Here is a 25,351-nt window from a genome sequence, read left to right on the forward strand (position 1 = left end):
ATTTCTGATAGCCCCAGGCCGCCCCAGTCACTCAACCACGCACCTTGACACAGAAAGGATCAGACATGTCTTGCTGCTCTAGGGTCCCGGCGGCAACTGTTGCGCACGGGCTCCCGTTTATTTACTGCGCATGCGTGGCCCATAGTGAGGCTCGCGCATGAGCATTATCAAACGTATGCTCCGTAACATTCCTCCTTTTCTTCAAAGAACAGAAATTAACAAACAATTTATGCAATGGCACAATAGGGGCTGACAAGGCAGGGTTTACCCACTCTCACAACAATAGACCCTACGTGAGTCATTAAAACAGCCACTGCTGCTCAGGGATCCGTGTCCATGATAAAGTCTTGAAATCGTGCTGGACATCTTTGCCCTTCCCTACTCGGTTATCTCCGGCTCGCAATTTGGGCCGGACATGAAGCGTCTGTGATGGGAGTTTCTCCACCACTGCCACCGTCACCAGCAGCTGCATTGGATTCTGAATCCCTCAGCCCACTGCCCGTAGAGTATTTCTCACCCACACAGCTCTTAATTTTCTTAAAGTAAGACATGTTTCTTCTTACTGTCCCTCTTTCATCAGCGGCAGTCACCATGGACCCATTTACGTGGGTCACGTCCATGGGTTTTGGTTCATATGTGAGGGACAATTTTCCTTCTGCGTGCTGATTGCGCAACAGCACTGTGTCCCCCACTGGGATAGTAGAATGGCAGAGGCGTCTCCGGGCACTTTCCTGCTCATTGCGTAGTTGTCTTTCCTCCTGAACTCTTTCATTGTCTATATACCCTCCCGTGGACTGATGTGGGGTCGCTCGGTATTCCTGGAGAATTTCGGGAATACCGGCATTTCTCGGTATTTCTTCGAAGTTCTCCCCCTCCATTCATCGAAATCCTGAAAACCTTGTTCAAGGTTTGCATGAATCTTTCAGCCTCGCCATTTGCCCTTGGTCAGAGAGGAGTTACCTTGCAATGCTTTATCCCACACTCCTTCATGTAGTTGGCGAACTGCTGTCCTTGAAAAGGGGTTCCATTATCTGAACAGAGCTTGACTGGGAACCCATGGGTGGCAAAGATTCTCTCCAGGGCCTGAATCATGTGGTTGCTGGCTGTAGACTCCATAAGTTCAATTTCAGGATATCGGGACCACTGAAAAATCACAGCCAGGAAGTACATGCCCATCCCAGTGAAACCAAAATCCATGCTTGTTCACTTCTCGCCATGGATTGTATAGGGGGTTCCTTTGCTGCTGGACTGGTGGCTTGGCACGGTATGCATTGATGGATATCCAAGATGGCCGCTGCCGTGATTGCCAAAACTACAAGGAATCACCAAGCCTTTGCAGAGGCCCGCAATTGGTCCCCTGCTCCTGCTCGCCCCTCCCCTCCTGCCTCTAATGGAGGGGGGGCTCACCGGCAGGCAAAGCCGCAGAGGAGCGAAGGCCAGGAGAAAAGGCCAAGCTCACTCTCTGCAGCTCCCCGCTGCTCGAGGGGGCGGATGGCGCCTCCTCGCTCGCTCAAGCTTACACAAGGTAAGGCCTCCAGGCTCGTAGCCTACCAGTCACACCCCCTGCGTGTACTTACCCAGGTCACTGCCATTCGCACCACGCATTGTCCCTACAGGAATGCACTACGGTCACACACCCTGCCTACCATTCCCCTCACTTAAACACCCAATATAGGGTACCGGAATGCAAGGGTTGGCGTGAGAAGCCAGCCACCAAGCATCTCGCGCTGCTTCACTAAGGCCAACCCCAGCCCTTGTAATGCCACTCATTCTGTGGCAATGCTACGACAGACTTTCATTGTCCATACCACCAAACAAGACCTCATGGCTGCCTCAAACAAAAGTACCTCTATTAACATTAACTCTGCACCTCTGCTAATGCCCAAACCTACTGGCTCTCCCATGCCCACTGCCCATGCTGATGCCGTCCACATGGCCAATCACTGTGAAAGGGGCACCTAGGGGTCCCTCGTGCTATGGAAACAAGGCAATGAACATACACGAAAAGATGCGCCAGACACAAGGTTTCAAATTCCCAATGCTAGGGTTTATTGCAAGCAAAAGATAGTATCAATTGGCCATTTCTGATCTCACACCCCATGACGTGAGTTTCCTAGACCTCGAGGGATGCAAGAGAGCGAATTACGTACATCAGTTACATATATACAAAATGCATATCATGCAATCAGCAAAGTCATGTTCAACACCCCTCTGTATTAAGTTCCTTTGATCTCGGGATGGCGATGGACATATCTGACGAGTATGACGATTATAATGCTTTCGATGTCTATTCTAGTAACAATGTGCAATTTAGAAAGTGCGGAGGCATCTTTTAGAACACAGTGGTTCTGTTCTTGGAAGCAATCTGTACACGGGCGAAGAGCCACATTCCAAGCTTTGCTATCTATGAGGTACTATTCGTGTCCTGGGAGCCGACACGTTCTAAAGGGTTTTGCGAGGGGGGGCCATAAGAGAAGCATAATTCAAGCCTTTAACTGTATTATTCTAACATATTCTACCATCGTACGAGACTGGCTGGCAGCTGTGAAGTGATTAAATGCCCTGCAGCTTCCTCCCAAGGCTACAGAGAGGGAGCATGGGCATTCCTCTCTGGGCTACTCATGAGGAGTTTCAGCAAACTCTTCAGTCCCGCGACCTTGTCCTTTCATAGTCAGACAACACTGTTAACAGTTGAGCAGAGTAAGCACAATCCGCAAGAATTGCAAGCTGCAAAGCAGTTTTTAGACAAAAAGCAATGAGCAATGTTTAACAAGCAAAATGGCGATTCTTACTACATTTAAAATGGCCGCTCGTCGGTCAAGCATAGCAGTTCTTATTTCTCCAATTCGGTGCATAAGACGGTTGGCCCAGGGCCATCAAGTTACGTCTATCATTCAAATGAAGGGTATTCATTTTTCCAGATTGACAAACCCTCCTTTTGGCCGTGTGCCAAACGTCTTATTTATTCATTGTATCCTCCTCTTCTGAGGAGGAGTCTGGGGTATCTGCATCTGAATCATCTCCATCATTAATGTCTATCGCCATGAATTGTTTTACTATTTTTGTTTCCTCAGTGTCTCTGTTATTCCGGCCATGCGTTTGTTTTCCTCTCAACACCATGTGCATTCATGCCTTAGTACATCCATCAGTTATTTCAGTGCATATTATTGGTAAGCATTGTATGCAACAGCAGCATGTTATGAATATCCCGAGTACCATCATTAGTATTGAAATGAACTTCCATCCCCAAGACCGCAATAATCCCCATAACCAGGATTTTATCCCCCAAACCCCTGCTTCAGTAGAGAGTGTGGGATTTATGACATGTAATTTCCGGATCGCTTTAAATATCGTAGGGGAGTAGTCATCTATATACACACAGCATGCAGTTTTTACGAGCTTGCAAACTCCCCCACGATCAACTAATATTATATCGAGAGCCATCCTGTTTTGAAGTGCCATCAGTCTTATTCCTTTTTCTTCTAACGTCATATTCAATAAAATATCCGTTGTGGAATCTATTGTTTTTTGTAATATTCCAGACAGTTTTCTTATATTGTAAGAGTTTTCTATTTGGGACAAGAACGGTATAAATGATTTGGCTATATCCATTGCTATCATTCCATCCTCACTACTCCTTTGAGTTCTACCTTTTGTTCGTCTGGCTACTTCTGCTGTCTCCAAGAGGAACACTCCTGGAAACAGTAGACCTAGGTAGCATGTACCTCCCCAGTTCCTAGGTAACCATGGATATGCTTTTTCTCCACATATAAAATAAACAGGGTCTCCCACGTACACAAGTTCTATTTCATGTTTTAAAACCACTATGTTCAGGCAGTTGCTAAACGTTCCTACTTTATAGGAACCCTTTTTCTGTAGACATAGGGGAGCAGTTTTGGGGCTGTGATCCACTGCATAGGCAGGGGGCACAGCATCTTTGTTCCATTCATCCCTCATCCGAAATGTCATTACTGATGTTCTTTCTGCTGGCGGAGTTGGTCTATTCTGCCTATGTAATCTATCTAGTCTTGTTATTTTTCGTGTATTCTTTCTCACGGGTTCTAGTGCAAATACGCAACCTTTTTGGAATATGGAACAACCCACAGGTCTCATGATTACTTCCTCAAATTCATTCATATTGGTCTCATCTAGCTGACTCGTATTACTCCTGCTCCATTTCCCAAAGAACATTGCACTTAACGTTACTTCACAGGAATAAATCAATGGCAATGGTTGTGCATACCAGCCTATCCCTTTCCCACCGTGCTGTGGTAAATGGGCGCAAACCCAGCAATCTTTTTTCTTTAATACCGCATGGGTCATGTTCATGATGAGCAACAATGTATTGTTGCCGTAACCTTCTCTATGTCTTTCTTCCATTGGGGGCAAAGTACCAGTGATTACATGAACCGGGCTTTCAGTAGCTGTTTTTGGCAAAAGTGTTTCTAATGGGTGTACGTACTCCAGGAACCATAGTCTAATAGCTGTTATTGTTGGTACTATCATACTTAAGAAACATAGGACCAATGTCCAAATCAGTACCTTATTCCTTTTACCATGCTTTTTCCCTAAATTTACAGTCTCTAAATCTATTATTTTTTTAGCAGGGGTGCAGGAGGAGGCTGCAACCGGTCTTGACTTGTTCTTCATCGTCCTTCTTCTTGCTGGCGAAGTTCGTCGTGAATGTCTCTCGTTCTTGATGCCAGAAAAGTTCAACGAAAAATGTCACAGTTCAATTCTCCCAGCCTTTTCACAGCGTGGATCATTTATCCACTCCCGAGCAAGGTTAGTTGTTCTTTCTCCCACTGCTCAGATGATTTCTGAACAGTTCTTTATTGATAGAGTACCATGTGCATCCAGCTTGTCCCGCTCTGGCTTAGGACACATGTACTCTATCAGCCTTAGTACTTATGTGCGTCCAGCTTGTCCTGCTCTGGCTCCTGACACATGTACTTTATAAGCGCACCGAGGAGCTGTGAGTTTTGAATTGTCCGACTTGCACAATTCTCACACTTCTCTCCTCTACGCCCCTGGTTCCTACTCCGTCCGTGAGTAGAACCAAAGGCTAAAAAGAAAAGCACCAAAGATCTGTGGATCACTTTGCCTGTCGAGGCCACAGATTATATCGATTCACTCCTGCTATTGTATGATCCGTGAATAGTGCCCTTGCATTTCCAGTATCAGGCTCAGTGTCAGCCTGTGGCACAATGATGGGCAGTGATGGGCGTTGTGGCAATGATGTAGTTTCTTTCTCTGGCTTTGGTGCATTCGCGAGAGCTGGTGGGCGCCAAAGGGGTGCACGCGTTGTTTCTGCTCGTGTTTGCAATGCGGGGTTTGTGTCGTTCGGCAGTGATGTTGTTTCTGCTGAGCAACGTTGGGGCACTTTTCACCCTTCCCCCTTACTGGCAGCCTCCTCAGGCTCTGTTTCAAGTTTCACTTCTCGTTTGCGCTTTGTTTCAACTTTCACTTCTCGCTCAGGCTGATGCTGTGGCACTGGACTGGCAACAGTTTCTTTCGTTTCCGAGACCGTTGTCTTTTTCTCGTCGCCTGAATCAGGCAAAGTTTTCAGTGACGCTGGGAACCTTTTGGCATGGGTAGCATGGATCCATGCCTTGCGTCCGTCCACTCGGATGGCCGTCTGTGTTGCCAAAAGTACTTGATAGGGGCCACGCCGCCTGGGTGCTAATGCTGTCTTCCATTCAAAGTTTCTGATTAGCACCCAGCTCCCAGGCTCCAGTGAATGCGCCGGTCCTGTATTTCGCATCGGCAATGCCTCCTGCACCTGCTGATGAATCAAACACAACTTTTGTATTAAAAGTCCACAGTAAGTGCTTAACATAGGATGCTCGACCTCACATAATTTTCTGGGCTGCGGTGCGCACCATACATTTGCTGGTCTCCCTATTATAATCTCATAAGGGGAGAGCCCAGTCTTAGCCTGCACAGACGTGCGCATACACAACAGCGCTAGAGGTAATGCATCCACCCAACTCAACTTGCTCCCAGCGCAAATTTTCGCTATCTTTGACTTCAGGATTCCGTTGTGTCTCTCCACAAGCCCAGCAGAACTGGGATGCCTGGAACTGTGGAATCGCTTCTCTATTTGCAGACCTGCACAGATCTGTAGCACTACTGCGCCCACAAAGTGGGGGCAGTTGTCTGACCACAGGACATGAGGCAACCCAAACCGGGAGAAATACTCCTTCAGCATTACTTTTGCTGTGGACATGGCAGTACAGTCTTTTAAAGGATATGCCTCCACCCACCTGCTGAATGCACAGATTACCACTAACACGTACTTGTAGTTCTGGCACCTTTCCATTTCTATGAAATCAAAAAGGACCACCTCAAACGGCATAGAGGGTGGGCCGAAACTACCTGCTGGAGTCACGGTTCCCTTTCCTACATTGTGTTGCAGGCACGTGATACAATTCTGCACTAGCCTTTCTGCATTCTTTTTTATGTGCTCATTCTTCCATACTGTGGATAAATGCTGTACCATTTTCTTTGCGCAAATATGGGTAGGGATATGCGCCATTATAACCATTGCAGTTATGTAACAATTTGGCAACATCCAGTTCTTTGTTTCCTTGTCCACCCAACATCCTTCCAAATCTAACTCAGCAGAGCCCTTAGCCCACCCCTGAATCTCTTCGGTCGTGGCCTCAGCCTGCATTTCTTTGACTGTGGCAACTCCATTCTCTATCATACAAGGTACTTCCTCAGTCTGTACTGTCATCATTTTATTCCCCAAATCTGTGGCTTTTTGCTTCGCAATCCTGTCTGCAAACGTGTTTCCCTCTCCCACTCTGCATGTTACTTTCTTATGCGCCTCGCACTTTACTATAGCTAGGCACTTTGGAAACGTGAGCGGAGACAACAATCGAACAATCAAAGGGCCATGCTGAATCCTGGGTCCATGTGATGTCAAGAAATCCCTCTCAGCCCAAAGTCGGACAAAATTGTGAACCACGCCAAAGGCGTACTGGCTGTCAGTATAAATATTTACGTTCATATTCTCAGAGAGTTCACAGGCTCGGGTCAGTGCTATTATTTCTGCGGCTTGTGCCGAATTGTAGGGGATCCTTCTGCTCTCTACAACTCTCTTTAGGGTAGTAATTGTATATGCAGCCGTTGATGTGCCATCAGGTAATTTAAAACAAGAGCCATCACAAAATAACTCCCCATCTGGCTCTTTTTGTGGGATATCGCTCAAATCAATCCTTCCCTTTGTTTCTTCTTCAGTGATCATTAAGCAATCATGGGGTGGTGATTCGTTGTCACCAATTTCTGCTATGGGCAGTGGCATTAATTCTGCAGGATTCAATGCGCAACACCTCATAATTTGGATGTGGGGTGCAAACAAGATGAGCTCATATCTTGTCAGTCTAGCTAAGGTGAGGTGTTGCGTCTGCGTCCTATTTAATATAACGTCTATAGCATGGGGCACCATCAGAATTAAAGTGTGTCCCAATAACATTCCTTCCGTTTGTTTCACTGACGCAGGAGCCGCAGCGACGGATCGCAAACATCGTGGTAGAGCGCGCGCTACAGGGTCCAACGCGCAAGAAAAATAGCCGCGCAGCCTATTTCTTCCACCTTGTTCCTGTGTCAAAACCGCCAATGCATATCCTTCACTCTGACTCACAAATAGTCTGAAGATCTTTTTATAATTAGGAGTGCCTAAAACTGGCGCAGCACACAATGCAACTTTCAATTGCTCAAACGCTTTCTGACATTCCTCATCCCACTGCAAAGGCATCTCTGCATCCTTTTTAGTCAATTGTATCATCGGCTTCACAATCAACGCAAAATTACTGATCCACTGCCGACAATAAGAGGCCATGCTTAATACAGCTCTCATTCCTTTTTGAGTTTTTGGAATAGGCATGCTAGAAATACTTTTAATCCATTCTGGTGTTAATCTTCTCCCTTCTTTCGAAAGTAGGTATCCCAAATAAGACACCTCCTTTTGATTATACTCGAATTTCTTCAAACTTGCCTTATGACCATGGGTCGCTAAATGTGTCAAGAGTAATACAGTACTTTCTTTGCAGATCTCTTTCGTGTCAGCAGCTAATAACAAGTCATCTATGTACTGCAAGAGTACACAACCTTGGGGTAGTTCTAGCATGTCTAGCTGCTCTTTTAGCGCTCTGCTGTAAATGCTCGGGCTTTCGGTATATCCTTGTGGAATGCGTGTGAATGTGAATGATCGACCTCCTAGAGTGAACGCGAACAGATATCTACTGCTTTTATCCACTGGGATGCTAAAGAATGCGTTCTTCAAATCAACTACACTAAAGTATTCTGCAGTGGCCGGTATCATTGTCAGTATTGTTGTGACATCTGGGACCAAAGGGAATTGTGGGTCTACCACTTTGTTTAATGCACACAGATCAATTATGAAACGATAGGGTACTTCATTGCCTCCTTTCTTGTAAACTGCAAGAATCGGGCTGTTGCACGTGCTCCCTGCAATTTCCTCAACCACCCCCAATCTCACCAGGTCAGTAACAATGCTTTTCAATCCCTTCTCACCTTCAACAGAAATTTTATACTGGGGAATTCGTGGTAGTGTTACACCTTCTTTCAAAGTTATTTTTGCTGGCTCTATTTTCAAGCATCCTACATCATTATCATGCATTGCCCACAGACAGGTTGGTACTCCACTTAACTCTTCTGGCAACTCTTTTGACATGAATTCCGTCACTGGTGCATTGTGATGCCACATCGTGAGGAACACCCCGTCTGCCGTACAATATATGACTGCCCACAATTTTCTCAACAAATTTAATCCTAGCATGTTCTCTCCACAATTCTCTGCCAAAAGAAATGGACACTGTTCCATAAATGGTCCTATTGTAATTGGGACAGCTTCGGACATGGGGTTAATTACTAGTGTACCTGCGAACCCTACAGAAACATTCTTCTGCCCCGACAGTGGTATCTCCGGAACCAAGTGGTGGTCTATCGAACACCTCTGTGCCCCTGTATCTACAAGGAAACGGTGCTCCTTATTCCCGACTCTCATTTCTACGTAGGGTCCTCTCTGATTCACAGGAATAGACACTGGTTCCGACCCCTGTCGTGGGCTGTCCTATCGCGAAAATAACACATCGTCCGATGTTTAGTCACCGCTACTGCTATAATACGGGTTTGGTTGTGTATCAAAAATATTCCCATTTCCCCCTCGATGTCCTCCACTCTGATCATTTCTCTGTTGGCCCTGTCCGCCCTGATTTTGGTTCAAAACACTTTGGTTCAATGTCTGGTTCTGTTGTGCTTGGTTTTGGCCATATGATTGGGTTTGAGTACCTCCATTGGTATATCCCTGCTGCTGCTGCATGTTACTTCTGCTTGGGCCGTTCGACCCCTGATGTCCTCTATGAGGCCTTCTCTGACCAAACCCACCTCTATTCTGTAGGTGCGGGCATTGCGCTCGCCAGTGTCCTTCCTCCTTACAGTACGCACATTGATTTAATCCCAATGACACCACATGCATATTATTCAAATTTCCCCGGCCTTGTGCATTACCTCTACCTCTATTGTATCCAATGGCCTGCTGCAGTAACACCCCCACTATCGTTTGCATCGCTTCCTTTCTCATCTCCAATGGGTACCCATTACATATCTCATTTACTTCTTTTACTGGCGTTCTTTTGTTCGACATCATCGCATTGTTTCCCCTACCCATACCTGCAATCTTTGTTTATCGCCTATCTGTCCCGGTACCGGCAAATGCTTTGTACCACCTGGAAAAACTCTCGGCCATGATTTTTTTATACTCAACCTTGATGTCTCCTTCCTACCTTTCTTAATAAACTCTCTAGTATACTCAGGTGTAGCAAACATTTCAGCATATCTGTCTTCCATTTAATTTTTTACTTCAGTCAGTTTGTGCACATGTTTTCTTACACCCTCATCTCTTTGCTCACTGCTTGCTAACTTATTCAAATCTAACAACCGCTGTGGCGGTAAATTCCCAAGTATCTTTTTCCATTCTCCCACCAGAATTTCCCCCATGCATTCCAACACTACCTGTCTCTCGTCTCTTCTTCGGTACCCATACAATGAGGCCAATGCTGCCGTCTCATCATTTCCTTCTCTTTACATTTCTGCCTCTTGTTGTAATTCAATCTTTCTCTCTTTGCTGATTGCGCTTTGAGTTACCTGTCCAAATCCTGTTCCTTCAGCCCCGCCTCTCGCCTCCCCAGTCTCAATCTCGACTTCGGGAGGGGCGGACGGTGCTGAATCTGTCTCTAGAGCGGGAGGTGCGGATGGGACAAGTGACACAGGTGGCATCTGTGAAGGGCCTTGCTGGGTGCTGAGAAATTGTGTATCCGCGGTCTGCGCTTGTGGGAGTGCTCATGATGTGGGCGGGGCTTGGGTTAACGCTTGCGTTAGGGGAAGTGCTCAGGCTGCGGGAGGGGGTATGAGAGCTATTGCTTGGGCCCGCGCAGTCACTGCTGGTGTGTTTGGTTTCGATTCTGGTTTTTGGCCTCGACCCGTGTTAGTTAACAAATGTTCCATTAATTCATCTGCCATGTGTAGTTCCCGCTGAGGGTATATTCTGTCTATGTTCATCTGGTCCCATCTCCCTTCCCGTCTTAGACTCTCAGTCCACTCCCCCTCTTCCTTCTCTTCTGCTATCTCAAGCTTCGTTTTATGCCTATTCGCATGCTTCTCTCTACTCCTTAGTCGGAGCATCGCTTCCCTCCTCCAATCTTTGACGGTCTCAAAAGCTGCAGGTCGCGCTTTCTTTCTAATCAGCACCCTCTCTAACTTATCTATCCTCCCCATCTCAAAACTACCATTAATCGGCCACCGATGGGCGGGTTGCTTTCTAGTTTGCCTATGCCAAATTTCACAAAATATTATCACACCCACACCATATTTTGCATACATATCATAAGCCGGCGTTCCCCCAGGCGGTGCACTTTGGCCATATTCCAAGGACTGTCTACCGCAGCTGAAAAGCCCCGCTAACTGGATAGTACTCCAGGCATGTTTCTTTAACCTTCCCCTTTGGTTAGCCACTTTTACCTGGACGTTTGAGTTTGCAAAATCAACGCTCTACCAAAAATCAGGTTTCTCTTTGAATCGGGGAATGACTCACCTGATAAAACAAGTCACCTGTTCTAACGCAACCTCTCCCCACGTCGTGTCTGCGCTTCTCTGGCTTCTGCCTCATCTCGGGACCCTCGCCTCCTTTGCCCCCTGGCCCGGTACGTCGATCAGGGATCAGATGTGTGCAGATCTGTGGAAGAATCTCTCCTCACTTCTACAGGGTGCCCCGTACACTTCTTGATCCCGGCTCGACCGTCCCGTCCTCGCCATTCTTCCGCCTTTACTCCGTTACAACGTATACGATGGGGCAAGTGGGGGAGGGTCCCTATTCGGGCGCCATCTTGAAAGGAGCCCCTAGGGGTCCCTCGTGCTATGGAAACAAGGCAATGACCATACACGAAAAGATGCGCCAGACACGAGGTTTCAAATTCCCAATGCTAGGGTTTATTGCAAGCAAAAGATAGTATCAATTGGCCCCGCGACGTGAGTTTCCTAGACCTCGGGGACGCAAGAGAGCGAATTACGTACATCAGTTACATATATACAAAATGCATATCATACAATCAGCAAAGTCATGTTCAACACCCCTCTGTATTAAGTTCCTTTGAACTCGGGATGACGATGGACATATCCAACGAGTATGATGATTATAATGCTTTCGATGTCTATTCTAGTAACAATGTGCAATTTAGAAAGTGCGGAGGCATCTTTTAGAACACAGTGGTTCTGTTCTTGGAAGCAATCTGTACACTGGGGAAGAGCCACATTCCAAGCTTTGCTATCTATGAGGTACTATTCGTGTCCTGGGAGCTGACACGTTCTAAAGGGTTTTGTGAGGGGGGGGGGCATAAGAGAAGCATAATTCAAGCCTTTAACTGTATTATTCTAACATATTCTACCATCGTACGAGACTGGCTGGCAGCTGTGAAGTGATTAAATGCCCTGCAGCTTCCTCCCAAGGCTACAGAGAGGGAGTGTGGGCATTCCTCTCTGGGCTACTCATGAGGAGTTTCAGCAAACTCTTCAGTCCCGACCTTGTCCTTTCATATTCAGACAACAATGTTAACAGTTGAGCAGAGTAAGCAGAATCCGCAAGAATTGAAAGCTGCAAAGCAGTTTTTAGACAAAAAGCAATGACCAATGGTTAACAAGCAAAATGGCGATTCTTACTACATTTAAAATGGCCGCTCGTCGGTCAAGCATAGCAGTTCATATTTCTCCAATTCGGTGCATAAGACGGTTGGCCCACGGCCATCAAGTTACGTCTATCATTCAAATGAAGGGTATTCATTTTTCCAGATTGACAACTGTACTATATTGCCTAATGCTATGCCTATGCCTACTGCCCATGCTGATGCCGCCCCCATGGCCAATCACTGTACTATGTTGCCTAATGCTATGCCTATGCATACTGCCCATGCTGTTGCCACCCCCATGGCCACCCTTGACTCCACCCCACTCTCTATTTCCGAGCCACTCTCCACTCTGGCTAGCCCGCCCACCTCCACAGCTCTCTCTTCCTACACACTCAGGTGCGCACTGATCAATGCCCGATCCATACTCGCACACACCCTTGACGTCAACGACCTGCTCATTAAGGACGACCTCGACCTCCTCATCCTTACTGAAACTTGGCTCAATGAAACGTCAGGCCCAGCCTTATCCCTTGCCATCCCACCTGGGTATTCCATTTTCAGGAAAGACCGCACCTCGCAGAAAGGTGGAGGCGTTGCCCTCATCACCAGGGAAGCCATTGCCATTAGAGAAGTTGAAGGCCTGCTTGACACCAACAGCGACTACCTCCCTCTAAAAATTGACGTTTCTCCCAACTGCACCATAACCTTGCACATTGTATATAGACCCCCAGGCTCATCCTCTGACTTCCATGACACCCTTATCCATGCACTGTCCAACAACATCAAAAAAACATCACGGGTCTTACTTCTGGGTGACCTCAACCTAGGGCTGAACGACCCCAAGGACCCCCCTGCGAAGTCCCTCAAGAAAGCCCTGTCCAACCTCGGATTCACACACTCCATCTCCAAGCCCACTCATATAAAAGGGCGCACCCTCGACTGGATCAGTCATCACACTGCTCCCTTCACATCACTGCTAACACCCCCACCCCCATCCCTTGGTCGGACCACCACTACATCCAATTCACCCTCGGAACCAAGAAAGTGGCCCTCGCCCCCCCCACCATGCCCAGCAACCTACGCCAGGAGCTCTCGTCTTCTCACAGTTGAGAATCTAGCACCCTACCTCCTCAACCCTGCCCTCCAGGCCCCCTCCTCTAACAATCCCGAAACCTTAGCTGACACCTTTAAGGATATCATCACGTCAGCCGTTGACGCCATTGCTCCCTTGACCCTAAAAAATGCAAAAAAAGCCAAAAATGCCAACTCATGGTTCTCCAAAGAACTTCTTGAACAACGTGCGCAAAAAATGACGGCCCTCTCCACCCTCTGAGGCCACCAAATTGAAGTTCAAATCTCCAAATCCTACAAGACTAACGTTACCTTAGTGAAGGCCGCCTCCTTTAACACCAGGATCGCTGAAGCCAAGTCAGGGTCCAAGGAACTATTCACCATCTTTAGGGAACTGGAAAAACCATCTGCCCCCCCCATCAATCATCAAAGATGACAAGTGGTGTAATATAATTCAGTCGGCCATGCTCAACAAGCTCAACACCCTCCAAGCCAAAATCCGCAGCCACCAAAAAGCCCTCTCCAACATTATAGCCAAATTGCACGCTGAGCCACCCATCAAGACCAGCGCCTCCCCTTTATTTGAATTCAAAGATGTCACTGAGCGAAGGGTCATCACCCTGCTCAACTCCATCAAACCCTCCAATTGCAAGGGTGACGCCTGCCCAGCTAGCCTCATCAAAGACTCAGCACCCATCCTAGCCCCCTTCCTTACAGCTTTTATCAACTCTTCCTTCCAGTCAGGACTTGTCCCGTCCAGACTCAAGGAAGCTTGGGTGCGCCCACTCCTTAAAAAACCCTCACTTGACCCCACAGTCCCTGGTAATTACAGACCTATTAACACTGTACCCTTCCTGCTCAAAATTTTGGACAAAGCAGCTTACCTACAAGTCCAGATGTTTTTAGAGGATAACTGGCTCCTAGGCCTGTGGCAATCTGGATTCCGCCCACGGCACCGCACCGAGACGGCCCTCCTAGACCTTAAGAATCAAATGGACGATCTTAGAGATGCAGGCAAACCTGCTCTTCTACTGCTCCTTGATCTATCCGCGGCCTTTGATCTCGTGGACCACAACACCTTGTGCCACCATTTAGCCTCCCAAGCCAACTTCTCCCTGAAAGCCTGTCAATGGATCACCTCCTTCCACCAAGAAAGGGCCATGAAAGTCTTCTCGGAGTCCGCATCCGCCACCCTGAGCCTCCTCACCTGCGGTGTTCCCCAGGGGTCCTGTATAGCACCTACGCTCTACAACCTTTTCACAAGGCCCCTGTTCAGCATCTTGGATTCCCTTGGCATATCCTACACTAATTACGCGGATGACACACAGGTACTCATCCCACTCTCGGGCGACAACAAAGCAGACACTAACACCCTCACCACTATCTACTCCACCATCCAATCCTGGATGGCAGAAAACTGGCTCTGCCTCAATAGTGAAAAAACTGAACTCCTCCTCATAGGATCACCGTTCACACTGGGCAACCTTGGAGACCAGAACTCGTCTTTCACCATCGATAACATTCCTATCGAGGTCTCAAACCATGTTAAGACCCTTGGAGTCTACCTTGACTCCGACCTCTCCATGGACAGATAGGTCAATGCTATCGCCACCTCCTCAGCCTATTACTCTAAAATCCTCAACGCTGCTAGGCCCTTTCTGGCCCGCCACAATTGCCTTACCATTGCCAGGGCAATTATCGGGTCAAGGCTAGACTATTGCAATGCCCTCCTCGCTGGGACCTCCAGCAAAAACGTTGCCAAAAATGCAGCCAGCTCAAAACAATGCGCTCAGGACAGCCACAGGTACCGCCAGAAGAGACCACATCTCTGAAATCAGAAGGCAAGCCCACTGGCTCCCTGTTAAAGAGAGAATTGTCTTTAAAACGCTTGCCCTCACCCACAAATGCCTCCACGAGCTCGCCCCGCCTTACCTCACCGACAGAATCATCAGGCACACGGCCACCAGACCCCTAAGATCACGCTATGCCAACACGATTGTCACACCCACTTCACGAAAGGTGCGTGCTGGAGGCTCCAGCTTCCCCACCCAAGCAGCCATGCACTGGAACGCCCTGCCACCTCACCTAAGACTGATTGAATCACACCTAGCCTTCCGTAAGGCTATTAAAACTAGACTCTTTGTCTAAACAGAATATCTATCACGAGTTGGTTTGAACAATTCCCTGCATATTTGTTTGTTACCGTGTAACCATGAGCCCATTGGGCACCCGCCTGTAAATGTAGTCTGCTTATCATCAGTAACAGCGCCTCGATGCCTTATGGGCTGCAAGCGCGCTTGATACATGCAAATAAATAAAATAAAATAAATATTCATCAACCCGGCGGTCCATGTCTGTGAACCACACCTTGGCTCGTAGGCGGGCCTTTGTTTTTTGCTGTGTCTTGGTGGCCTGTGTGCGCCAATTCAAGCACCTTTCCCACCAGTGCTCGTGGTACCACAATCTGGCGCCCCCTCAACATCAGTCCTTCTTCTGAGATCGACAGTTCATGTTGGGCTTGCCACAGCACCTGCAAGTCCTAATGGGCTCCTTTTTCCCTCCGTGTGTTGTTGTCCATTTTCTTTTCCATTCTCCACTGTCTATGGCACCCATAACCAGTTGAAACACCTCATCTGCTCGGGATGCGTTAGCCACTTCTGGGATGGTCTGTGCCCTAGGCATGGCTGCTTCCTCTACCTGATGGACAACCTCTGTGCAGTCATTCTCCACTGTTCTTACGTGAGTACTGCCCGATCCAGGGTGTCAGGACGAATAGTCTGCCAGGTTGTTTGTTCCCGGTCTGTACTGGAGCTTCACACTATACTCCACCATGGAGAGCATCCATCTCTCGATACGAGGCAGTGGTTTGGACAATCTGCCCGCCAGGATGGGTATCAATGGTTTATGGTCCGTAATTACTGACACGGGTTTACCCAGAAAATACAAACGAAAATGCTTGCATCCCCATAAAATTGCAAGTGCCTCTCTCTCGATTTGAGAGTACTGTTTTTGAGTCTCCGTCAGGTTCTTGCTGGCATACGCTATGGGATGCATTTGGCCCTGTGCATCAGGCTTCAACAACACTGCTCCTAGCCCACGGGAGTTGCATCCACTACTAGCTCTGACTCTGTTTTAGGATCAAAGAAAGCCATAGTCTCATCTCCCGTTAAGGCTGCCTTGATAGTGTCAAACGCCATTTGTTCCCTGGATGACCATTCCCACACAACATCATTCCGGGTGAGAGCCCTTAAAGGCTCTGATAGTGAAGCTAGATCTCGTATGAAACGACCACAATAATTCACCATTCCTAGAAAACTTCTAATGTCTGAAGCAGATTCCGGGGATGTTGCTTCCTTGATGTCACATACCTTTTTCGGGGTCCGGGGAGATGCCTCCTGCGTGGAACACAAACCCCAAAAACTCAATTCTGTCTTTGAAAAACTCACATTTACCTTTGTGCAGCGTGAGACACAGCTCCCGTATCCTGTCTAGTGTTTTTTCAAGTCTCTTCATGTGTTCCATTTCGGATGAAGCAAACACTAAATGCCATGTTGGGCAGCCTCATGTCTACGCAGATGCGCACTGCACCCGGTTGTTTGGGCTTGGCCGCCACAACAATTGGGTACACCCATGGAGTGGGACCCTCGACCCTCTCAATTATGACCAAATCTATCAGTGCCTGAAGCTCCTGCTCGACCTGCGCCCTCAGGTGGAAAGGAATCCTCTGATGTTTCAATGCTGTGGGCCTCACCGACACATCAATATGGAGGCGTATTGGGTCCCCCTTGAGTTTGCCAACCCCTTGGAATATGTCTGCATTCCTTTCTGTGATGTTCTGTATGTCCGCCAAATATACAGACATTGCAAAATGTATGATGTCGAGGGCCTCTGATGCCTCACAGCTCAACAGTGAGTGCAGACTCACCTCCGTCACAAAGAATCTTGCTTTTATGGAGTGCTGTCCATGAGTGACAGGTGCTATAAATACTCCTCTCAACGGCAAGGGTGTGTCACCCCCAACATATACATTTTGGCTTTAGTTCCCTCTAGTGTTGGTGAACCCGGCAGCGCTTCATATTGTCCTGCAGCCAGGACACACACAGAGGCTCCGTGTCTATGAGGACAGGTGTCAGAGTTTCCCCAATGTGAACCACACATGTGGTTTGACGTCTCTTTTTTTTTACTCAGGCGCAATGTTGGAGATGAAGAACTCTTTGTCTTCTTCCTCCTCCTCTTCCGCAATGTCAAGTTCTTGCATATTTTGCTCTTCAGTGGCAACACTTTTCAGCCTTCTCGGGCCGCCGCTGCTGACTCTTGCCGGAACTCTTGATGTGACCACTGGCACAGCTGCTCTGCAAACTCTTGCATAGTGCCCCGACACTCCACAGCGACCACACACTCTCGCCTTTGCCGGGCACTCACCAATATGGGGTAGGTCATATCCACAGTCCTGACAGTGGTGTGCCTGTTCTGGTTTTTGAAAACCCTCTTGTCGTCTAGTAGGCCACCGCAACTTTTCAGCTGTGTTCATCGCAGAGCGTCCCACCGCAAAAGCTTCCTCACTCTTCCCAGGGCGAACTGTTGCATCCATCCGGCACCTCTGCTTTCCGCCAACTCATAGGCTCTCCCCATGTCCAAAATTTGTGCCAGTGTCAGGCCCGGTTCCCGAAATACCTGGCGTCTCAATTTTCATGAGCTGCACCCTTGAAGGAGTTGGTTCCACACCATGCCTTCTTTGTACTCCCACCTGCACATGCTGGCCAACTGCCTCAATCTCCCACAGAACTGATCTAATGTCTCTTCCCCAGACTGTTTTTCCACACACATAACAAACCTGTCGAAGTCCTGGTTTGCCAGGGATAGAAAATATTCTTTGAGGGCATTCTTAACTTCATCATAGTCTTTGCCTGTGAGTTTAGTGACTCAAAGATCCGATGCACTTTAGAGCCTTTCGAATATAGCATGGTCACCACATTAGCATCATCATTAGTCTCTCCTGTTGCTCTGAAGAAAATGTCAAGTTTCTTTACCCATAGTAGCCATTTGGGTCCCAGTTTGGAAGGGGGTCCTGACATGTCAAATTCAGGCATGGCTGCCAATGTTCCTTGCTGTCTGCGTGATGGTTGTGGTGGGACCACAGCATCTTCCTGGTCCCCCATGGTCTGAGACCGCACGAGCACCTCACCACAACTATGAGGCTGCAAGTCTGTTGTCCCCTTAGTAAGTCCAGTGTACCAGTGCCGAATTAAGGATGTTTTGAGGCCCTGGACAGTACGTGGGGTATCCTAGGCCACAGGTCTGGTTGATGGTAGACTGCAGAGTAAAATGCTCATCAAAATGCCATCTTTTTAAATGTTGCCACAGCCATCTATGGATAGACAGCTGTAGAGTGTCCAAAAATTATTCCCATCCTAGTCGCCAGTGTTATTTCTGATAGCCCCATGCCGCCCCAGTCACTCAAGCACGCATCTTGACACAGAAAGGATCAGACACGTCTTGCTGGTCTGGGGTCCCGGCAGCAACTGTCACGCACGGGCTCCTGTTTAATTACTGTGCATGTGTGGCCCATAGTGAGGCTCGCGCATGCACATTATCAAACGTATGCTCCGTAACACCCTCTGCTGCTCACAGCTCCAAACTGCGTATAGATTTAACGTTTCTTTAGAACAGGAAATGGATTCCACTTATATTGGACATGGAAAGTTTTCCATAACAAACATGGAAAGAAGATGGCTATCACCATGGACAATAGAGAGGTACGTGTGCGTCCTTTTTATGTTTCATTTGCGCAAGGTGGCATGGAAGGAGCTCAGAGCAGGAGTTGGTAAAAGTGAGTTGGGGTTAAGTTGCACGGTTTTAAGACTGTGGGGAATGAGTACGATGGCCTCGGGGGTGCAAACCAAAACAAATAGCAGAACTGAGGGAGCGGTGCCAGAGGCCACGTGGGAACGAGGGTCACAATCGTAGATCCATCACCTGTCTTCCTGGTCTCCTGATTGGATCGCACCCCACCCCTGTGTGTAAACAGAGGCTATCCTATGGATCATGAAGAATATTAGGAAAGCTATGAACATCGGAGGTAAAATGCATACTGCATTCATCAGAGGGAAGCCTTTGCTTGATGCTCAGTAAAATACATTCTAATAGATTGTGGCAGGCACCTTTCTTTCTTTTAACAGCTATCTGTATTGTCAAATTAACAATTGCACAGTTCTTGTTTTTGAAGATCGGAAGATTAAAAATCATATTGCTCTTACCAAAATGACTTTAGAAAGTGCATAACATATTGCTCAATTATCTCAATTCATGGTATTTCAATGCTCTGTTATCACAAAGAGGAGTTTATATGCAGCAAGAATTGCATTTTTACAGATCACTTATTTGCTTGTTGAGAATGTTAGGAGTATGTTGATAATGGGAATTGATTGGTTGCATATAATATGGAAAATGTGTGCTATTTCAAATAAATATGTACTTTCTAAGCCAGGAAGTGTGGCTAAAAACGTAAGATTAATGAAGAGGTCAATATGCGTATCAACGGGAGGATTCCTCAAATAGGGATAGGTGGCTTGAAAAATAAATTCCTATTTTGGTAATTAGGAGACTGCTCAGATCTCACAAAATGTTAGAGATCTTGGCCGCTCATGCTTAATTGGAATTCTGTAATGAATACCAGACACTTTGATCCTCTGGCGCTATCCAGAATTAGTCTGTAAAAATGATGATTATATTACAGAGGGTTGCACACATTATTGAAATGCATGTATCAATTGAAGATGGATGAACATGTTTGATGCCTTTCAGGATGCAACCTGAAAAGGTGTGCTATTTGAGCTTCAGTGCACTTTATTTAAATGCTACATTAAGCACTCAATCTCACTGCATTTAAATGTATTTCATTTCAGACCAACGTCATATTTAATTATTACTATTCTTAAGAATGACAGATTGAACATTTTGTCTTTTTAAATATGACAGGAAGTACCTTCTTCTGTATTGGGATCCTGTGAATTTATAAACTTTTAACGTTAGCTATACATCTATTTAGCATGTGCACAACACACATGACAAGCTAGTCTGGGTGATGAGCAGAACAGCTGTGTTTATCTGCCTTGGTTTCAAACATACAAATGCATGTATGTTTAAATCCATCCACATATGGTTTGTCTTCCTTAGTTAATACAAAAGAGCATTGATTCTATGTTTAATGTTTATCTGCTTGGCAAGTTAAGTTATTTTTCTACAGAAACAGATGTGTATACAGGCCATTAACCCTTAACATTTTAAAACATCAGGTCCCACATCTCAGCTAATGGATATAGGCAATTATATATTTGATTCTGTTCACAAAGCTCTTTAAAATATGGCTGATATTGATAGTGATCAGCTTCCCCATAATGAAACTTAGATTGAACATGTCCAATTGAAGAGCAGAAACGTATTTACGATGTGTACAGACCAAATGACCACTGGAAGTAGATTTTTGTCTATGAATTTTAAACCATGTGTGCCAATGACCAACTAAATATAGATTTGAATGTGGCTTCATCAAGTAATGAGTCTACATATACCTCTAAATGTAAAAGTCAAAGGTTGTCTGTGGGTTTGTGGTGGAATGTGTGGGTTTGTGGCTTGGCGAAGAGTTGCTGCATACTTACCTGTTAGGACCCTCCAGATAATACTGGCTTCATGACGTTTGGACACCTCACTCCATTCCTCGGATTTCAGCACAAGTCAACATTTGTTGGTGGATTTGTGGCTTGGCAAAGCATTGTTCCTTATACAATTCCACACTGTTTCACCAATATGCACCACATCTTGCATAGTTACCTGATAGGACCGCCCAAACATTATTGTCTTCATGACATTTGGACACCTTATCCCTTTTCTCAGATTTCACTAAAAGTTCAAATTTGTGGGTTTGTGACTTAGTGAAGTGTTGTTCCTTATACAATTCCACACCGTTTCACCAATCTGCACCAAATTTTGCATCGTTACTTTTTATGACCCTTTGGACATTATGGGCTACATGACTTTCAGACACCCCCACCCTACTCCCTGGATTTCAGAAAAAGTAAACATGTGTTTCTGGGTGTGTGGCCTGCTGACAAAGCCGTAAACCATGTTCACTGGGAAGTGGAACAAAAAAACTAAAACATATATGAGTGGTGAATGGACCTGAGAAATTGTTGCTGCATCAGAGAATTTTTGCGAATTGGAGCCTGCCGACAAAGCCGTAAACCATGTTCACCAGGAAGGGAGAAAAAAAAAACATTGTTTCTAAATAAGCTGTACATTGCTGTAAACCATGTTCACCAGGAGAGGAAACACATGTGTTTGCCGCATCAGGTGAATTTACTTTTCCAGAAGATGGTGCCTGCTGACAAAGCTGTAAACCATGTTCACCGGGATGGGAGAAAAATGTTTCTCAACTGGTCCCGACACGAGGACCAACACTTGTGGTCCCGAGATATTGGCACCACAGCAAACTGCACCACATCAGGGTGAGGAGGAACAATGATTTACAGAATCATTCATTTTCAAAAATTGATGAGTGTTATCATATCTGTCTACAGAACCCGTTCGGAGAATGAGTACTTCTGCTAGTACATTGTAAATTACAATTAAGCAAATTAAGACATTGGTCATACTTTGGGCCTCATTACAACCTTTGCGGAATGGGTTGCCGCTAATGGAGGCGGACCCGTTAAACCCATTCTGCAAGATTACGAGGTTGCCTGGTAAAACCAGGCGTCCTTACCGGGTCCCGTGAGGGGACAAGGGAGCCCCTATGGGGGCTCAAATGGGAATAGGGAAGGTCCGGACCCGGGTTCCCTGAAGGAGGAATTACCGGGCCCTCCAAACTCGGAATGGCCCGGTAATTTGTGTATATTGGTATTGCCATAATGCACACATCGACAAAAACACAATTTATATGTTTGAATTTAGAATATTCGAGTTAATCTGATTATGTCATGGTCATTGACAAATTTATGATTAAAGAAACATATTCAAACCATAACCACAAATTCCATGAGCTGGAACGGCTGGTAAGAGCATGGGACTAGAGTTAATAGGCCCGACAATAGCAAGGGCTTTTAACGATGGTCCCAGTGCAGTTACCAACCACAAATAATATGGTATGTGTGGCTGGGGTGGGAGGGACAGGAAACAGGAAATTAGAAATGAATGAAAGGCAGGTTGGGGGGGTGGCAGGGCAGGGGAGGCAAACATCAGGTTGAATGGAACGGAGGCTTGCATCGGTAGATTCAGCCTGTGATCCAAGCAACCTAATTGGTCACGTCCCTTGCCCTGGGTGCTAATACAAATTAATATTGCAGTGCAGGTCATGTCCTCATTCATGAAGGAAGGGGTTAGTTTGAAGCTGATACACCCCTCTTAGGGCACACAATTTACTCTGCATACATAACCTAGATCAGATAATCAAGTAAAATTCAAAAATCGAGCATTTATGATATTTATATAATTACTGCACTCTTTTCATGGGCCCTTCCTATGATGTGCTAATGTAAACATGGATGACACCTTCTCTCTATGAATCTGTCATGCCATAACATATATGATAAACTCCTCGCTTTTCTTTCCATTTGCTGTTAAGAAAAATGTCTTCTTCTTGTTCAATATAGTGTGTAAATATTTCTAGATCATCACATCATGAATTTACTCTTAAAAAATATGTAAGCAAGTGTGGACTCTCTGTGATCTCTGAGTGGAAAAACATTGCTGTTTTTTTTTTTTTCTTCTCCAACTAAACCGGGTTTCCAACATATGTGAGGACCAGTATTATTGTATAAAGAAACTGCAGCTAGAAATGTGTGGGGAGATGTGCTGTTTTGTGGACGCAAAACAACATTTCCCTGACTTTTATTTTAGAACCAACGTAATCACTGAAAACAATCAAATTGTAGAGAGCCTTTGTATGTTAAAATGTGCCTATATTTTAATTTCTGATTCAATTAATTAAACGCTACTGAAAAAAATTGCATTGGTCGTTCAAAGGGATATAATGTTGCTACACTAGGTCAATCAAATACTATTGTCAATGTCAATAAAACAAGTGAATATGAGCAAATTGCTGTTTTACAGCCTGGACAAAGCAGATGTTTCTATTTGAAAGCCTAATAAGCAATCAGTATCGGTAACTTTAATACATGTGGTAACAACAAATCGTCAATGAAAAACTGTTCTATGTTTGCAGAAATTCAACCTATTGTATGAAGGTGTCGATGTCCTTGACGGTTGCAGAGAATGACTCTGGACTTTGCTACAACAGTCGGATACGATACTTGGAAAAATCTGAGGTCACAAAAAGAAAAGAGATATCCTGCCCAGATATTGACGATTACCTATCACCGGATCAAGAGACTGATATCATCTGGTACAAGGTAAAACTTGAGGCCACATAAAATATGATATATCGACAACTGTTACGTGATAGTACGATCAATCTGCCTGCTGCAAATGCAAATAACGGTAGACATTGACCTACTGAAAGAAAAAAAAATCTGTTATTTCAGTGCATTTTGACACCAGGGCAAACATCTATAACTAGTACAAAAAATGGCTGGATTCACAAATGCATTAAAGAGTGTTTTTTGTAGTTTTTTTTATGTTACACTAGGGCAATGTTTTCCACTAGGGTGATACACATGTCTTGAGAGGATAGCTCATGTGCAAATTGCTCGCCTTGGAAGGAAGACGTCGCGGAGCAACATAGATTCGATATCCCAGGTCCGCGCATAGAAACCTCTGAGTATTAGGCGCATTATAAATAACCAATTATAACATTATAAAAAATGTTTGTCCTTCTTCTAATTGCACTAGCACAGATGCAACGTTTCTGTAATATGGCCCTGTGACTTAATGATGCGTCTCCACATGCATGTATGATGCCGAACCGCTGAAGGCAGATACTCTTTGGTGGGTTCAATGACAAAATGTAACATCAATGGACCCATAGGTAATCTAAAGAGTGTGCTGCTTATATGTAACCAAATAGGGTTTGTTTCTTCTAAATACCTCTACGTGCCAGATGTCTTTCTTCCAGAGTCCTATAGATGAGAATGCTACTGAGACCCTGGAGTTATTTTTTTAGATAAAAGTCTTGTGGGAAATAATGACTTGCTCTTGCCATTTAGATAATTGAATAAAATGCCTGTCAGGGTATGTGCTAAATAAATGGGGACAGGGTTTCCCTGAGGCAGACAGAGCGCGCTGTGTAAAGGAACGGCCAACACTTAGCTGGAAAGGCTGTATTTCAACAATCTTTTGCAGCATCATCAACAATGCCTCTGTTATGAATAGATGCCAAATAGGACGAACATGTGCTATTTTAACAATGTGTCCTTCTGCCCATCTTGTAGAGACAGACAGAACTGTGTTTCCATGGCTACATAAATACATTCATTGAGTAAGACTAGCTCTATCGAAAAGTAGGATACTCTGATCTAATTCTTGCCTTCGTTCTTTCTTTTTTTTTCTATCTCTCTTTCTCTTTCATTTTTTCTGTCTTTCTCTCTCTCTCTCTCTCTCTCTCTCTCTCTCTCTCTTTCTCTCTCTGTCTCTCTCTCTCTTTCTCTTTCTTTCTATGTGGGAGAGATTTTCGTTGGGGGGCAGCTGCTAAATCCCCCCAGCCGTTGCTGACATTTGGGGGACTAGAGGAAAATATATCTTGATTAGGCCTGGAAAAACCGTTCCTGAACATGCCATATGAGCCTATTTTTCGGGTGATTCTTCAGGGACGAACCCCAGACAGTTACAAAGAAAATGTATGTCTGGAGTGCATCCACATGGCTTTCTGGAGGACACATTGACGGAGCCCCCATTTGGCTCATGAAAGTTGCCTGGGTGAACTTGCATTAACTGTATTTTTGTATGTGGCAGAGTGCTCTGGAATGCCAAAAAAAACAGTATGGACACAGAGTTTACATTTCTGTCATGTAAGGTGTGAAAATCCAAGTAGGACACAGCAGGCCTCATTACGAGTTTGGAGGCAGCCATGGTGATATTAGCGCCATGGCTGCCTCCAAAATCGTGTCCTGGTCCAGGGTCTG

The 25,351-nt window shown here is 45.8% G+C and overlaps 1 protein-coding gene across 1 annotated transcript in view; it reads left to right on the forward strand.

Moving 5' to 3' along the window:
• Window positions 1-25,351, forward strand: part of IL1RAPL2 (interleukin 1 receptor accessory protein like 2) — a 2,001,777-nt gene that overhangs the window by 162,136 nt on the left and 1,814,290 nt on the right. The window contains exon 2 of the mRNA XM_069612724.1: window positions 23,497-23,683. Coding sequence (XP_069468825.1) covers window positions 23,497-23,683 — 187 coding nt within the window. The remainder of the gene's footprint in view (window positions 1-23,496; window positions 23,684-25,351) is intronic.

The sequence above is a fragment of the Ambystoma mexicanum genome, chromosome 5p, assembly GCF_040938575.1.
Source record: "Ambystoma mexicanum isolate Mex_15411 chromosome 5p, UKY_AmexF1_1, whole genome shotgun sequence".
In the NCBI taxonomy this organism is placed as follows: domain Eukaryota; kingdom Metazoa; phylum Chordata; class Amphibia; order Caudata; family Ambystomatidae; genus Ambystoma; species Ambystoma mexicanum.